Consider the following 17253-nt stretch of genomic DNA (forward strand, 5'->3'; position numbering starts at 1 on the left):
CCTGAGAAGGGCACAGAGACAAGGTGTGATGAACAGACCACAACTCCCATTCCCTATCCCCTGCACCACTCAGTGGAGGGGTAGAGAAAATGTGAGTGAAGTTGAGCCCAGGAAGATGGGAGAGGTGAGGGGAAGGTCTTTTAAGATTTGGTTTTATTTCTTATCATCCTACTCCAATTTTGATTGGCAATGAAACAGTATCCGCAAGTTGAGTCTGTTTGTCCGGTGACGGTAACTGCTGAGTGATCTTCACTGTCCTCACTTTGACCCATAAGCCTTTGGTTGTATTTTCTCTCCCGTGTTCAACTGAGGAGGGCAGTGGCAGAGTGGCTCTGGTGGCCACCTGGTGTCTAGCCAAGGTCAACCCATCCACATTCAAAAGAATCTCTGACATCCTTTCCCTTGGGCTACTTGTGTCCAGCTGGTTTGTGTCTTCTTCCTGTCACTTTTCTCAAATAAGTACTGGTTTGTTTCAGCCCTACTCTGAAGAGCTTCATCTCTCCATTTATCACACTGGGAACACAGGCATAAGCAAGTTCAGGGTGCCGCCGCATAGTTTCCAGGTTTGCCTTCATAAGCCGCCCAGTTCCTTTGTAAACAAACAATATCAAGAACAATTTTGGATTGTAGCAGTCAAATTTATTTGCACTGTAGAAGCACACTTGTTTCAGTAATAAAAAAATAACATTTTCTTTGCAGAATAAAAGTAATCCTGTAGTGGTATAAATATATTTACTTGCACAAGAATGCACGTAAGTCACCCAACATATATTCAGATTTAGTATTCTCATAGTCCTAAATTTCAAATTGAGACAACAAAACATAGCACCTCACAGAAATTAAGAAACATGAAGTCTGGCTCAGCTGGGATTTAAACATGTATGAAATAACAGAAAGCTTCATTATTTTTAATTATGAAATTACTATATTGCTTATGAAAAACAAAAAAAAATACTGACAGCCTTCAGCACTGACCACTTCTATCTGTCTAATTAAAGTCAGCCACAGAAGCTTCTTCTGGATGCCTCACAGACATGATCTCAGTGCTGGCCAGGCAGAACTAACAAGAATGTTCTGTCTCTCCACTCCCAAGACTCCCATCACTGCATACTGTCTTTCAAGGAACAAAGCAGATTTAGCAATTTACTCTGGGGGGCCATCACAGACGTCAGATAGAATGCCTCATAAGTCAGTGAGTTCCTATGCTATACCTAGCCAGGTACTGTGTTCCAGCCTGGTACAACCAACAGTCCAGCTTACACTAGGTATGGTTGATATGTAACTTTATCTAGTATGAGTAATTCATGCAAAAGGAAGAATACTGTTTTCTGCACTCCCATTCAGTTCAAGCCATGGAACAGTAAACAAAACTGCAGTGAATTTATCTTGTACTTTTACATAATTCTTGAACTTTTTTTCCAATTGTGAGGGTGGAAAGAACCAAAATGGGGAAATTAAGTTTAATGAATCAATTGCATCACAACTCTGTTGCGTCTAACTTGCTCTTACTGTGTGGGGTATCATTAGCACCATGTCTTCACAACATATGTTGATTTGTTCTTATACTTTCTTACAGTTAGCACAGTGAAAAAAGTACAATGTTCAGCCTTGCTTCTTCTCAACACATCTAAGAGAGAATGGAGGATGCCAAACGAACACAACACAATATCGAGAGAATATAACACTTATTTCTGATACACTGAAAAGCAACTTCACATATAAGCTTATTTATGTAGGCACACAGACATATTGAGCACCACTCTTTCTTCCTTGTTTTTTTTTTCTTTTCCTTTCTTTTTCATTTTTACATCAACATTAAACTCCTAACAGAAGAATGTTTCACCTCTAGGACAATCTCAGCATTAAGAAAAAAACTACCTCTATTTTACAAACATCAAAACAATAACGTTGACACTTCCATTGAGAAGTTCACTGCAAGTGACCCTCTCTCTGAATTCGAAGGCGCTCCTTCTCCACTTGCAAACGTTCCTTCTCAATCTGCAGCTTCTCTGACTCAAACTTTAGGAACTGCAGCCTCTCTTTCTCTAACTGCAAACGTTCTTTTTCAAGTTTTAATTTCTCAGTTTCTAGATCCAGCGGCTGCATGATGGGTTTTTCAGTTTGGGTGAGGTCATTTTCCAGGGCAGGTTTTTCAGCATGCAGCCTCTCTAGCCTCAGTTTCTCCCATTCAATCTGAAGCCTCTCCTTCTCAATCTGCAGTCTCTCACGCTCCACATCAACATGCCGCAACCGTTCTTTTTCTATTTGCAGGCGCTCCTTCTCAACTTGCAACCTTTCAGCCTCAATATCTAGTCGCTGCTTCTCCAGCTCCACCTTCTGCTTCTCCAGATTTATAAGCAAGTGAGAATCTTCATAGGCTAGCCTAGCTTGAACAGAGTTTAGACTTCCAAACTCTTCAATCTGAGGGAATTCTGGTAGGTCATTTTCCTTTTTCGAATCTGGCAAAACTGATGACAAAATTTCTTCTTCTTCCTCAATAGGAAACTGCAGAGAGGAATGCAATGGAGAAGATTATATTACAGTGTTCATGCCAGAATAATTTTTTTACAAACAACTGAAAAGAACATACTGTTTTTTTCCATCTTAAAAGCTACTCAGAACTGTTTAACTCACATGCTGTGAGATAACCATGTTAGATCAAGTAAGAGTTTTCTATCCTTACAAAGGTAGAGAAACACTGTACAAGTTAGTATCTGGTAATGAAAAACAGTATATCAGTTTATTAGTGGACATGCTAGAACAGACAGAAAATACTGCACAACAGACACTACAGAGCATTCAGAACCACTGATAAAAATATGGATCTAAAAATGTGTAGGTTGTTCTTACTTTTCATATAGCTGAATAGCATTTATGTAAGCCACTAGAAATTTGTTGTGACTAATTATTTATAAGAGCAGCTGGATCCATAAGCTATGTGCTATGTAAGCTAACCAAGCCTTCATTAATTTGAGGATTCCAATTGTAAAAAACATTCAACATGGACATTTTTTACAGGCTCCTAACCCTCCCAACTGTATTATGTGGGTCAATAAACAGAATATGTTTAAACAATTTTGTATTATCACATTTACTGTAAAGCTATTTATGATGCAGGTGACTGAGTGGTAAGGACCACTGCTCTTGGCAGACTGCAACAACTTGTGCAGAATTATAGCCCTTATGTACTACAAATTCATAGTACACAAGGAATTACCGTCTCCCATGGAAGATGTCGCAAAAAAAAGTAAACTGATGAAGATAGTTCAGAAAATCTTAAGACAATGAAAGGTGCTGCCAGTCCTCTAGCATTACAACAGACACTGTTTTTCAGCAGTTGTCAGTCAGTAGTCTCACTAGCATTTAACAACTTACGCTAGTTTCTTCCCAGCACACATCTCAACTGAGCTGACAGCAGCTGCTATTTTCAACTTCTTGTCATGTCGTGTCCATGTCATGTCCCTGCCACCCCCTAACCCCCATTTTCCCAACAAAAAAACCCAAACTCTTTGAGCACCACTTTTCCAAGTGAGACCCATATATTTGTACAGGTAAAACAAAACTACCCAAACATTTGACTTCACTCTAGCTGGTTGCCTATCTGAGGATCATGATACTACTGGAAGTAAGAACTTGTCTACATTATCCACAGCTGGTTGTCAAGTTCACACTAAAATCTGTCAGGGAGGAATGGATGACTGACATATTCAAGTAATGTTTTAATCTCCTGTGGGTTCACTTTAAAAAATGCAAACAGTATCCTATTTCTTTCTGTATTCTATTTCTTTCGGTACCTGCAAATATCATATACTTTTATTTGTTAAAGAGGTGCATTTCTCTTCTCTGTTCACCCATTCAGACAGCCTAAGTATTAAAATAACCAGTTTCCTTCAACAACATATTTTCATTCTATTGACTTAAGTAATTCTTATCTATGGCACATACAAATGGAAAATATATGTGCAAACACATATTCAAAGTTGAGGTATATCAATTTAATAATATCTAAGAGCTTACACACAATTGCAAGTTGCTAGATTTGAATACCATCTCTCTGAAACATATTTGTTTCTACAGTTTCTTTAATTCACACATTCAGAAAAAACAGGAACAGATGCTATGAAGAAACACAGCAAAAAGCCTTCTGCTGAAATGAAATGAAGGCCATATTGCATAGAGCTAATGTATGTCAGTCACTCACTTCGAAATTCTGCGGATCCTCCTCTTCCTCTTCTACTTTGATTTCTGTTAAAGATCCACCAGCTTCTCTGAAGTCAGTGATATTTTGCCATTCAAAACTAGATTCAATTGCAAATCCCATTTTCTCATCCATGTCTTCATTGAGAGAGTCATCTAAATTGGATGAAGGAAGGTGAAACCCCGCACCTACTACTTTGATGTTTGCATTCAGACGTTTTCTCTTCATGAGTGCTCTCCAGTCAAGGTATCTCCTTTTCACTTCTGTCCCTGTTCTTTGCTCTCCTTCACCTACAGCATTTACACACTCTGCTATATCCTCCCAAGCTTTTCGTTTCAACTCATTAATTGTTGTATTAAGTTGCTTTGAAAAGAGTACTTCTCTCCTTTTCCTTATTTCCTTAAGGAGTGTTTGAGTTTCCTGAACACTAAAATTGCTTTTCCTTTTTCTTTTTAATTGTTTCATTTTTTCCAGCTTTAACCTAATAATTTCACCACAGTAGACTACAGAGGTGATCTGACACTAATCAGTTATCAATATAAATAAAATCTAAAAGCCAATGAAAGCAGAGCTCAGTTCTTGTGAAGTGAATTTTCTCTTCACTTTGTAGTACTTTCCTAGTTGTCAGGCTTCCTAAGAGAAAAAGAGCAAACAATATAAATCTCCAAAGTATACATTGTATATCTTCATTTAATGAACTTGACCCCTAAGTCCCCATTTAAAGCATGCATATTTCAAATGGATCGTTCAACAGAAGCAAACCACTTTGTTAAATTGTGGATATAAAGTAGTTATAGATACCTTCTGTAATCTCTGATGAATTATAAATCCATTAATATATCCATGTACCAAACCCTTAAGGTTGAGCTGATATTTTCATTACAAAAATACAGTTATTTTCCTTCAACTCTTAACAGTTTTGCCAGTCAGAATTTGCTTAATGCTGAAATTTGACACACACATTGCAGTTTGAATGCTAAATTATTTCCAAAATAAGCTGAAACTGTTGTATTATTATTTCAGAAACATGAAATGTTATGAGGACTGAAATTTCCAAGATATATTTTAAAACACCATTTCTATGAAAAAAAAAATTAGATTAATATGAAGAGTTGCTCTGAAGACTTTTCTAAATCTTCTTAATCACACACAAAAAAAAAAGAACTGGAGCAATTCTGCTAAGTGTCAGAAAATAACTACTAGTTCAAACAAATGTCATCCATTAGAGAAACAGATTTAAGTTACTCGACGTTCATGGTAAAGACCTCCTCTACTCTTCTCACACTGCGAAACACCTCACATCAGATGTGATGGCAAGTTGAAAGTTCTTCCAGTCTTCTACTTCCAGCAATAGCTAGCACTATGCCTGATGCTGAAGTGAAAGCTAAACCCCATAATGATCCAATTTAGCATTTATTTTGCACTTTCTTTTCTACCACATTACCTGCCACTTTATGTAGGTTTAAAAGGCTTTAAAAAAAGTAGGCCAACCATTCACTATACAGTACTTAAAGTTTCAAGCTGTTATATTTGTTTGCTATTAATCTAGTATAGACTTTTTATCCACCTGAAGCAAATTACTTGAATATTACATACTCAACTGCTACCAACTAATGGACTTAATCCTTAACTCCTCCCCAGCTATACAGGATTCTTAAATTACTAAATATTTTTTTCTCCTGATATTCTCCTAAACTTGGTTAAAACACACACATCAGCAAATTACATAAAAACTCTTCATTTGGGGGATAATGCACATAATAGTTCAGACATAATTCTTGATCTCTTACGCGCTACTGACTGTAAATAAGCATCTTGCTTGCAAAGTTTCCCATATCATGCAACATTCTTTCACACATAACACATAAGCGTGTTGGCATTAAGTATTTTTTAAAAGTTGTGCTCAAGAAACGGTTTCACTACTTTTCTTTGTTAAAATACTGCCCTCACTGTGAAGACATTTACTTCTGATGGCGACCAGCTTGCAAATTTGCAAAACTAGTCCCAGGATGTCAACTGCATAAAGTGTTGCATGAGCTTGCAACAGCATGGGCCGCTCTACACGCTCGCATGCACTTCTGACTCCTCAACACAAGTTGGAAGCTGGATGTTGCTGTTTAAGATGGATGAAACTTGCTGCTCCTTTGAAAATAAAATGCCAATTAGACTTGAGAAAAAGGAATTATTTTTTAAAAAATAATAATATAACCTACTGTTGTAGTGTAGACCTTTGGGGTATGACCAGAACTGAGAAAAACAGCTGCCATTTAATAAGTCAGATTTATGCCAGAACACAGCACTGTAGTTGCTGGAATTGACACCAAATTTTTGTGAGACCTTTAATCTAATCTTTATGTGTTTCTCTTAACCTCAATTATGATAAGTTTACCACAAAAAAAAAGACACTTGGTCTTTCAAGGAAGCAGCATCATATTTACCCGCCTGGCAGTAAATCAATTTATTTGGTACTTGCTGTTCTTTTCAAATGCAAATACAGCATTAGCGCTTTTCTACTATTGCATCAACCGAATTTCTTGATCTGTGTATCAATTACTTTGAACAAAAAAAAACCAACCAACCAACCAAAAAAAAAAAAAAAAAAAAAACCCAAAACCACCCAAACTTGAAGTCACCAAGCAGGTTAATTCTTTGGAGAAGTTACCTGCACACAGAATGAATAAAGAGCCCTTTCAGAAGCTTCACTGTTAATAAGGCAATTATTCTGGACTGACAAATGCAGAGATTTAAGCCGAGATTCATGGTTACTGGGGAATGACCAAGTATTAACCAGATCAATGACTGATCTTTACTGTGACTTTAGAAGCACACACATTTGCACCTCCCTGTTTTCAGGGTGGGGAGTGTGTGTGAAAGAGTCAGAGGTATTCACTCTGAGTTTGTCTTCCAGGTAGAAGAATTAGGGTTCTTGCACATAAGTTTCAGAAAAATTACAGTATTTTTGACTTGTTACTACCAAGACACTGAACTGTTTATAAGGTCACACTGATTTTTACTGAAATCAGTAGCATTTCATATTTGATTTTAAGCCATGTACTTGAGTGAATATTCAAGTACTTTGTTATTATTGAAAAAAGAGTAAAACTTTTCAAAGTACTTGATAGTTGGATATATCAAACTCTAGAAAGTACTAGTAGATACTTAATTGTTTCTTAAGGTACCTAAATGTCAGACTTCTGAATCACAGCCATTTTCAGCTCAAGATATACACTGGCTAAATCCTTTACCTAGCCCCTGCTGGGATTAATAAGGCTCTGGTCATTTCCCAGTAACAGGGAACTACAGCATTTTAGAGACTCATATGGTATCCCTATTTGGCCTGGCCCACCCTGAATTTCACAGTGCTAACACAGCAGGATAAAGTGGGCACAAACACAAAACAAAGTGTTTTCAAATAAAACTTTTGAGAGCACTATTTTCTAAATACAATTCTGCATGAATGCAGGAGACCCAGCCCGCCAATCTTTCACCTTGGCTCCAGAGAAGGTTCAGAGTTAAACCACATAAATGTCAGGTCACCCTGCAGGTCAGCCTTGCTGCTCCTTGTGCAGGTGTTGTGCATCACCTGTCTGATTTACCCAGGCGCTCTTTGTGAGGTGCCTAATCATGGGTTTGGATTTTATGCCCATAACCTTTAAAGAATTATAATGCTAACTTGGCAATTACTGGAGTCCAATTCCTTTGTTATGTGAAGCTTTGACTTTTTCTTTTTTTTTCCCTAGAACATGTTTAATACAAGCCCCTGAATTTCCCTGTAAAAGGGCAGCAAAATTCTCCTATTTTAAAATTTATGACTAACTTCCAATTGGTAAAGGCATCTCACCTTTTCTAATTCTTTCATTTTTGAAGGCATATTGCTTCATTAAAGACAATTCCTTTCTTATTAACACAAGCAGGTGTTTGTGAATTGTCTTAACAGTATATTGACATCTGTTAGAGCAACTCCACTGTGGGACTGTTTGCCTTTCTAATATATTAGCTGAAAAGCATTATTATCTAACTAAAGCTTGTGGTATTCTGTTTTCTGACATTGCTAGATGTCTCCAGGATATTACTCCTTATATGTGCAAAGTATACAAGTGGACAGGAATACTAATTAGTGAGAACTTGTACACATTCTAGCTAAGTCGCAGGAAAAAAAACAAAAACCAAACAACCTAAACCCCAAAACAACAAAAACTATTACCATTTCTAAAGATGTGATTTAAAAAACACAACATAGAGCAATGTTCTGAACTTGGCTGGGATAGGGTTAATTTTCTTTCTAGTAGATGGTACAATGCTGTATTTTGGCCTGAGTTTGAGAATAATGCTGATAACACAGCAATGCTTTTACCTCAAGTCAAGAACTTTTCAGTCTCTCATGCTCTGCCAGTGAGGAGGGGCACAAGAAGCCAGGAGGAAGCAGAGACAGGATACCTGACCCAAACTGGCCGAAGGGGTATACCATACCACAGCACTTCATGCCCAGTATATAAAGTGAGGGGAGTCACCTGGAAGGGCAGATCGCTGCTCAGGTCAGTCTGGGTATCAGTCAGTGGTTGGTGAGCAACTGTATTGTGCATCACCTGTTTTATTCATCTCCCTCTTTCTGTTATCTCCCTTTCCATTATCCCCACCCCCCCTTTTCTATTATTAAACAATTCTGGTTTCAACCATTGATTTTACCTTTTTCCAATTCTCCTCGCCAGCTTACCAGGGGGAGTAAGCAAGCAGCTGCATGGTACTCAGATGCAGGTTAAACCATGACAGCATATTCAAGTCTTGCTTTGATATGAAGTCTAAAACATGAAATGCATACAGCTGGAAAAAAAAAAAAAAACAAAAAACAAAAAACAAAACCCACAGCAGACAGACATTACAGGTTTTCTGAAATCATAAGCACAAAAACACAACTGCTGTACTATTTAGTGTCTTAGCAGAAGATTCCACAGCAAATATATGCCAAGAACACCAATTGGGAAGATGGGAAGTTCACTCAGAAAAAGTATGTGGAAATAAGAGCAGAGATGCAAAAAAAAAAATCTTTTGGTCAGATCAAGCCACTTACACCACTATGAAAGCAAGAGAAGACATCTGCAAGAAAAAAAATCCTTCTCAACTATACAACAAACATTACTTCTGGTACACAACCAAAGATATCAATCACCCAACAAGGAAAAGTTACAGTCTGGTCAAGTGAGAAAGAAATCCAGGGGAAATAGCAGGATGCAAACAGCCCCTTACATGAGATACAAAGTGCTGGCAAGGAAAACAGAAACAATTTTGATCATGTAATAACAAAGTTTTCAAGGGTCTCCCAGGAAAGACAGCAACATGCAGCTATGAGCTTATCTGCCAGGCCAGAAGCACTCTGTGGCCAAAAAGGTTCTCACCACTGAAGAAACACAAACCATTTGTCAGCATTGAAACAAAACAAGTGTTGCAGAACTGAATAAACACAAAGAACACATATATACACTGAACAGCTTTGATGTACTTAATGACACAGTCACCCACATTCTGCCTCTGTATCTTTTTGTACAACCACATGATGGACAAACAAACTAACAAAACCAACACAAACCAAGCAAGTAAACAAATAAATCCATGTATTCACCAAGACTAAATGTTGCTAGCATTAAACTGGAATTATTCTCTAGAAAAATCATGACTTTTTTTAGAAGTATGTTTTGATGGTTTACCTTTTTCTTTAAAAGGCCCAAAAACCTCTTCAAAAAAGCCCACCAAACCTTTTGAAGCTCATGTTTGATGAGAGGAGGACCTGTTACCTATTTCCCTTAAATGAAAGCTGAGATTCGGATGACCCTTGCATGATAGTAAAGCTTACGGCTTTCTGGAAAACTTTGATTCATGATGGATGACTACTTGGCTTGGGACAACTTCTGCTTTTGTACTGGGAGGCTTTAGCACAGGAGAATCTGGGTGCTGCCGAGCACGCCACTCCACGGACAGTCCTTTCTGCAAGAACCTTGCGGTTTGAGAACATAACGAGCCAAGCGCTAAAGGGAACAATCAACACCTAAAGGGTAATTTAACGAAGCAAAGAGAAGGTGCCGACAATGGAAAGCCGCTCTGGAGTCAGGTTGCTAAATCCACAGATTTATCAGCCTAAAGTGAGGAGAGATGAGCGCGGGCACAGCCCCGGCGGCCCAGCCAGGCGGGTCCCGCCAGGAGGCGCACGAAACCCCTCTGCGGACCAGCAAATGCAACAAAAGAACGGCGAGGGCTCGGCGGGAGGTGCCCCGCACACCCTGACCCTGGCCCGCCCCAGACAGACGGGTGGACCGCACCCCACCCCCGACCTACAGACCAGGTCTTCCCCGGCAAGTGACTCGCGGGCGGCCTCCGCCTCTCTCGGAACGAGGAGGAAAACCTCCCCGCGGGGCCGCAGAAAAAGGCGGGCAATCGCCTCACGGCCCGAGGGTGGCGGAGAACACCGTTCTCCCTACAAAGGGGCGGGGAACTGCCTGAACCGCGGGCAGCGGCTTCATAGAAGAAACCAGCACCTCAGCCCAAATACAGCCCAGACCCCATTCAGATCCCCGGGGAGCGGCACAAACTACTCACCTGCACCCAACTCTCCCCTGCGGGTCGCCGAGCCTTTAGCAGCCACCGCCCTCCCATTGGGCGAGCAAGGTGCCTGTCAGCCCTTTCCCCACGCCTATTGGCGTTGTCCACCACCCCCTTGTCCCCCGCCCCGCCCCTCGTCGCCCCGCCTCACCAAGCGGGCCGGAATCCCCCTCATAGGTTCGGGGCGCAGCAATTCCTCTCCCAGCGGGGCCGGCTCCGCACATCACCCCTAGCCAGCAGTGGCTACAGTGGCTGCTTGTCCTCCTGACGCCTGCAGGTGATTGGCTGGTGGCTATCAGGGGCCGCCTCTCCACTCAATGAGCTTCCGGCGGCGGGGATGCCGCCGGGTTACGGCAGAGTTAGACGGGGTGGTTCTGCTGTCTCTGTCACGCCTGCCGTGTTTGAGGGGCAGGTGCCTGGTGGTGATGGGAAGGGTTATCCTTGTCTGTGGAAGCCTGTAAGGGAGCAGGGAGCTTCGCGTGCCGGCGCTCCCTTTGTGGTGTGTCTGAAAGCCCGGGTTTGGCCAGTGGGCCTTTCCACAGCCGCGCCGGAGCGAGCAGAACTGCATTGCTTCCCACACTGCGTGGTTTGAGTGTACGATGGGGCTTGTGGTTAAAAGTGTGAAATAACGTTTGTGGTGATGCTGTAATTAAAAAAAAAATCGTTATCTCCGTGAAAGTGCTGCCTTTGTAGGCCACCGTGTCGTTAATGTAATTAATACGCACGACAAGCAGTTTTGTGGAGCCTTCTGTTCATGGGCTCTTTTTGTCTCAGACATACGTGAAGTGTCTGGCACGTACTCGTATTGCATCTCATTGCCTTGGTGACGTAACCTTTGTGCAGGTTTAAGGCAGTGCTTGCAGGTAGATAATTTAAATTCGAATACTTTTTCCCGCTGAAGCTTGCTACCTCTATTGTGTCTAATCCACGTATGTATTATTTTACATATTTATTAAATACTTGCGCAGTCCTTTGAAATCACTATTTAGATGGAAGCATTTTCACTGGACAGATAGGTTGATTAATATAGCTTCTGGTGACCACAATTGTGATGATGAAACCACAAATCTGCTTTAAAACAGTATTTTCCAGTTTGAGCCAAAAATTCTTGTAGTGAACTTCCTGAAAACATTTATAGCTGCTAAATGTGGAAAAGCTATGAATTTATTACTTACAGGGAGTGACTGTTTTGTTACCACTCTTGCCTCTTCTGCACTGAATATCATAAAAATTTTAAAAGGAAAAATGTGAAGTAGGGTAGCAATACTGTGCCGCATTGCTGGCAATATATTATACAGGCACATTCCTTACTAAGTTGCATGTATGAACAAGGCTTCAATTTACCTTACTACCAGTATTGTGACAGTGCTCAGAAATAAGATGCACATATGCCACAAAGGTTTTGCAGCCTAGTTCAAGCTAGGTTCAGGTGCAAGTAGGTAGAAAAATGATGGAGAGTGAAAGTCATCAACACTCTGAACCTCTTTCAGTCTGCAAAAATAACTAGTGCTAATTATGCCTCATTGAATATCCTTCCTTTATTGTGATGTACAAAAACACACAATATGATTGGTATTCATTAGGATAATTTGAACTAGGAAGTGTATGATGTGAAGCATCTTGGTATATACCAGCTTCCTCCAACAAAAATCTTTGGACCTTTCATTTATGTGAACTGTCTTAAATTTATATGTAATTAATGTGTATTTTATTCAGTAAATCCAGACTCTGCTTCCTTGCTTTTAATGATAAAAAAGCCCCACCATATGGTGTGCTTCAGATACAAAATCTGTAAGTTCATGGTGAATTCCTTGGATCTGTGTAACATACATATGCAATTTTCTTCTGATTATGCACAGGGTTACATAGCCACAGCTCTCCAATTTGGTCCATAAATCCTTTCATTGTTCAGTATAAGATTTCAACACTGTGAACATTGTTGGGACGTTTTGTACCTGTCTCCAAATGGCTTTTGCTAGCTGTGAGGCTGTTCTGGGCTCAGCCTTGGAGTGTTGGAAGGTTGATTTTTATTGCTGTACTGTTAACTGTACAACTGTAATTGTGATTCTGTGATTCTGTAACTGTTTTATCTATACAGAGGTTTAAAGGTCACAGAATTTTAAGTTCTGGAAGAACACAAGACAACACAGGGCTCCCTTACTTTGTATTAATTCAATTTCTGCACCCTTTGCACACAAATTTTAGACAAAGTAACTTATATCTCCTTTTATTTAAAGCCACTTCTAGGTAGTATGGAAGCCCATTTCAGTCATAAATAAATATGCAATCATTTGCAAGCCTTAAACTGTTACTAAAACTCTCTGTATATCAATCTGAACTAGAGGATTCAATTAAAAAAATAAACCAATTTAAATACTTTATAATAGTAAACTTACAACTTTTCAGAAGACTAAATAAAATTTAATATGGGAGCAGCAAATTCATATACAAAGGATATACAAATACAGGGTCCAGGGATAACTGAAAAAACCTCCCTCTGCAATGTTCATGCATGCTAACTGCATTCTTGGTTATAATCTAGCATTCAAAATGTTCTCCAGTTGTATAAAGAAAGAAAAACTAAGTAGTTAACCCCACTGGAAGCATAGTAGGTTCACTGTATTTTGAAACTGACAACAAAAGAAATAAAAATCAAACCTGAGAAGGAATCAGTTGCTTCAGTGCTTTTATTTCACAAAAGAATGAACATCTCGGCAAACATATAGCATTGTACTTCCCACATATCAGCAGAGCCCTGGCAGCAGCAACATGTTACTGATCTCTATGCTTTATTGGATGTTAAAAGGGAAAAAAAATGCAAATTGAGCATAATGTTCGGCTATAGTCAAATACATCCCCAGGTTCAGCCTGTTTTAATTAAAAAAAGATCGTATGCTGCCTCCTGTTGGTCACCTACAGACAGAAACATCTAAAATTAGACTCCACATTATGAACTTGCAGACAGCACATTCTATAGCCTTTATCTTACCTACTATCTACTACTAATCAGAGGAGATAATACAGCTTTCTTCATGGAGTAATACCAGAAATAAACCTGACCCAGTAAATCTACTTCATTTTGTGAATATAATGAATTCTTAACTGCAGTAAACTGATTTACTACTACAGATGTGTTTAGAATCTAGAAAATAAATACATTAATACATAAATAATAGAGTATCAGGTTTGTGCAAACGTAATCAGTATAAACACCTGAATAATTTATATTTATTGTAACAACAAAACCAGTGTGATAACATTACCAAAGTGCCATAATATTTTCATAGCATTCTTTAAAAATTAAGATTATCCGATATAATCTTTACTGGATATTAAAATACCACATACAATATATATTATCTTCATGTATATTATACTGGTCATGCTTATAATGTGTCCCGTGACATAGAATACTATTAGAAATGTTTTGGTTACATCGTTTAAGTGCAAATAGTGGATTATAACTTTGCATGCAATTTGTATGTTTTAAACATCTAGCTATATTTCAGTGAGAACACAGGTAATCATTAACCTAGTCCTGGACTATTTTTAGAGGAAGATACCTTTTCATAAAATAATGTGAGCTTTGAAAATTCAGAAAAGATGTAGAAGAACTTGCTTTGCAGTAATTTTGTGACATTTTTGAAACTGCATGACACCTGTGTAGACTGAAAAATCTATCTGATCCAGACTTACAGCAGTTGCTTATTGCAAATAATCCATATTCTTCTGAGTAGTGTAGTTGACTTTGCTGAGACTTCTCACATCATTAGCAATTAATCACAGAATTTTGAACATAGGCCCTTAATTCTATCATAAAGCCTTGTTTTTATCTATGGCTTTCTAACACAGCTACTTCTGCAATCTGTACTGCTGTGAAATTTAACTCTCTGTATGTGGAATTGTGGCAAAATGACCTTTTTTCCTCTGTGAGAGTTGTAATACAGGCTTACCTACGTAACTGAAGAAAATTGGTACTATTTCACAATAACTTTTCTGTAAGCAACTGTATAAAGTGACTGACACTACAGCATTATTTCCTGTTTACGGAGTAAGAAAGGTCAACTCCATTTGAAATCCATGAATGATTTGTCAAACTGGGAGCTGACATTAGTTCCTGTGCAAATACAGCATAGGGTATTAAAGAAGCATGCCTATTTTCCAAAGTAAGCTTCATTTATTTTCCACTATATATACTAATAATGAGTAATTTATCACATACGTCATACATCTGTCTGATGTCATGTGCCAAAGGCTTCTACACATAGCAGGTGTAGCTGGAATACTGCCAAAAAGAAATTGCTCTAAGGAAAAACTTACTGGAAAGAGCATCACCTGAATTTCTGACTGATTTGTTGTTCATGTGGCCCAGCAATTTGGTCATGATAATGGTAATTAAAAAAACCCTCAATTCTCTTGCCTCTTCCAATTTGCATAGCTATTTATACCCCTGTGCGATGGGCATAACATGTTACTATTGCATAAATTGTATACTTCTACTACTCAGGTCTAAAAACAACACAAAAACACAAGCAAAGAATTGGGCCTTGTACTGCAATGAAGTGACATGTCACAATAATTAATGGTTAATGAAGTCTCTGCTGCTTTGAGTAGCTTTATTAATGCTGAAACTATTTTCATGTAGGTCTGTTTTTCTCCTACTGTTTCAGCAAGCAGGAATAGTATTCTCCATCTCTCCTATACTATTCAATAAATTTTCTTTGCAGTAACAAAAAGTAGTTGTATTCCAATATGAAAAAAAAATTGCATTTCAGTATGGTGATTGTAAAGGTTACTTAGCTAACTGTAGTTATGATTTAGAAACTCACTATGAAAAGAGCAAAATAAATGTGGAAGTTGCCTGAAATACTGTAACAACAAGCTATTCACTTCTATAGAACTGACACATATCTTAATACAAATAAATTATTGAGTGGGAGGACTCTGTTAATATGTTCTCCAAATGTGCATCCTTTTAGTTTTCCTCCTTATGAAAATATTTACAGTAAAAGTTTATTGGATTTATAAAGGTATCTGATAACAATTTATAGTCTGTCACAGAATTGGAACTTTCCATTGTTTACTGTTTAAAGCAGAGGTATATTGCTAGGCAATATAAAGCTTTAAGCATTAATATTGAGCTTGAGTTTTGCAAAAAGTACATGAAGCAGTGATGTGATGATGTTCTTAAGATGGTCCTCTCAAACCATATGAAAGACGTTTTAGATGCCTCACTAGATTTTGTTAATTTTTAAACTGCTTGGAAAAGATATGCTTAGATGTTTAGAACTACTCTGTTGGAATGAGATTACCTTACTGCTTAAACAGTACTTATATGAAATATAAGGGCTCCCAATATCTTATTCAAATAGCTGGTAAGAAAGAAAATTTTCAGGCTGTGGAGATTACAGATGAACTGAAGAAACCTAGCTAATTTCAGTGTCCTCCTGTCAGACGTAGGTCCCACTCTGTATGCTAATTTACTTCACACTGTATGCCTACACTAATATTAATCCTAAAAGTCCATTACAATTTTAACACTATAATAGACGAGTACTGAAGTTTTATCAAGCAATATATTGTGTAGTGTTTACCAACTATTATTTTAACACTTAAATTTACCATGGAATACAAGATAAAATATTTTGATTCATTTAAAACACTATAGAAGTTAAAAATAAATAAATAAATAAATAAATAAATAAATAAATAAATAAATAAATAAAGGAACTATTTCACCTCAGAAATACAATTTACTTTGTCTTTAAATGTGGGGATTTTTCTTTGGTAACTTTGTATTTGATGTATCACAAGATACAAACTTTTCCCATAGGTAACCAAAGCAACCAACTGAAGTTTATACACAGCTTGCTGCTGTAGTGGCTGCTTAGTAGCTAGCACTGAAAACTTCAGAGATGGAAGACTGCTGTTAGAAAATATCCTGAAGTGTTTTTTCTTTACTTAACAGCATGAGTGAAGCAAAGATACCATATGAATCATCCATCCTGTAGAAATCTTGCTTGCTGTGCAGTATGTTATCAAAGTTTATCTTGCCACACTTGATGAGATGAAAACAGAAAGTACAGCTACTACTAAGGCACAAGGATGGAGAAAAAGTGGTAAAACCGAAGAGCTGAAGTAAGATGACAGGAATTATCAGTCTCTTCAAGTTAGATACCTGGGTTTAATGCTGTGAAGGTCACTTTGGCTCTTGACCTTGCTAAGGCCATTCTAATAAGATAAAGCTGACAAGGACTTCCTGAATATGAATATATTAATGAATATAAAACCCCGAACTAAAACACCACTAATGTAAATTTCTTCTAAACTTCAGTTACATAGGGAAAACAGTATCACAGTCAGTTTTCTCACTCAGCAATTTGTCTACTGGGACAACTGTGAATATTACAGAAATAATGGCACATATTACACAATGAATTCCTCATGACTATGCTTTTCTGAAA

General features: G+C 38.2%; 1 protein-coding gene across 1 annotated transcript; it reads right to left on the bottom strand.

The window, feature by feature from the left end:
• Nucleotides 1-622: 622 nt before the first annotated feature.
• Nucleotides 623-10835, bottom strand: MSANTD4 (Myb/SANT DNA binding domain containing 4 with coiled-coils). Its single transcript, XM_005149729.4, has 3 exons — nucleotides 10787-10835; nucleotides 4202-4831; nucleotides 623-2505 (listed from the first exon to the last, which is right to left on the bottom strand). Exons 2-3 carry the CDS (start codon nucleotides 4661-4663, stop codon nucleotides 1930-1932), a joined length of 1038 nt encoding a protein of 345 aa, XP_005149786.1. The 5' UTR covers nucleotides 4664-4831; nucleotides 10787-10835; the 3' UTR covers nucleotides 623-1929.
• Between the last annotated feature and the right edge of the window lie 6418 nt (nucleotides 10836-17253).

This window comes from Melopsittacus undulatus, chromosome 2, assembly GCF_012275295.1.
Source record: "Melopsittacus undulatus isolate bMelUnd1 chromosome 2, bMelUnd1.mat.Z, whole genome shotgun sequence".
Classification (NCBI taxonomy): Eukaryota; Metazoa; Chordata; class Aves; order Psittaciformes; family Psittaculidae; genus Melopsittacus; species Melopsittacus undulatus.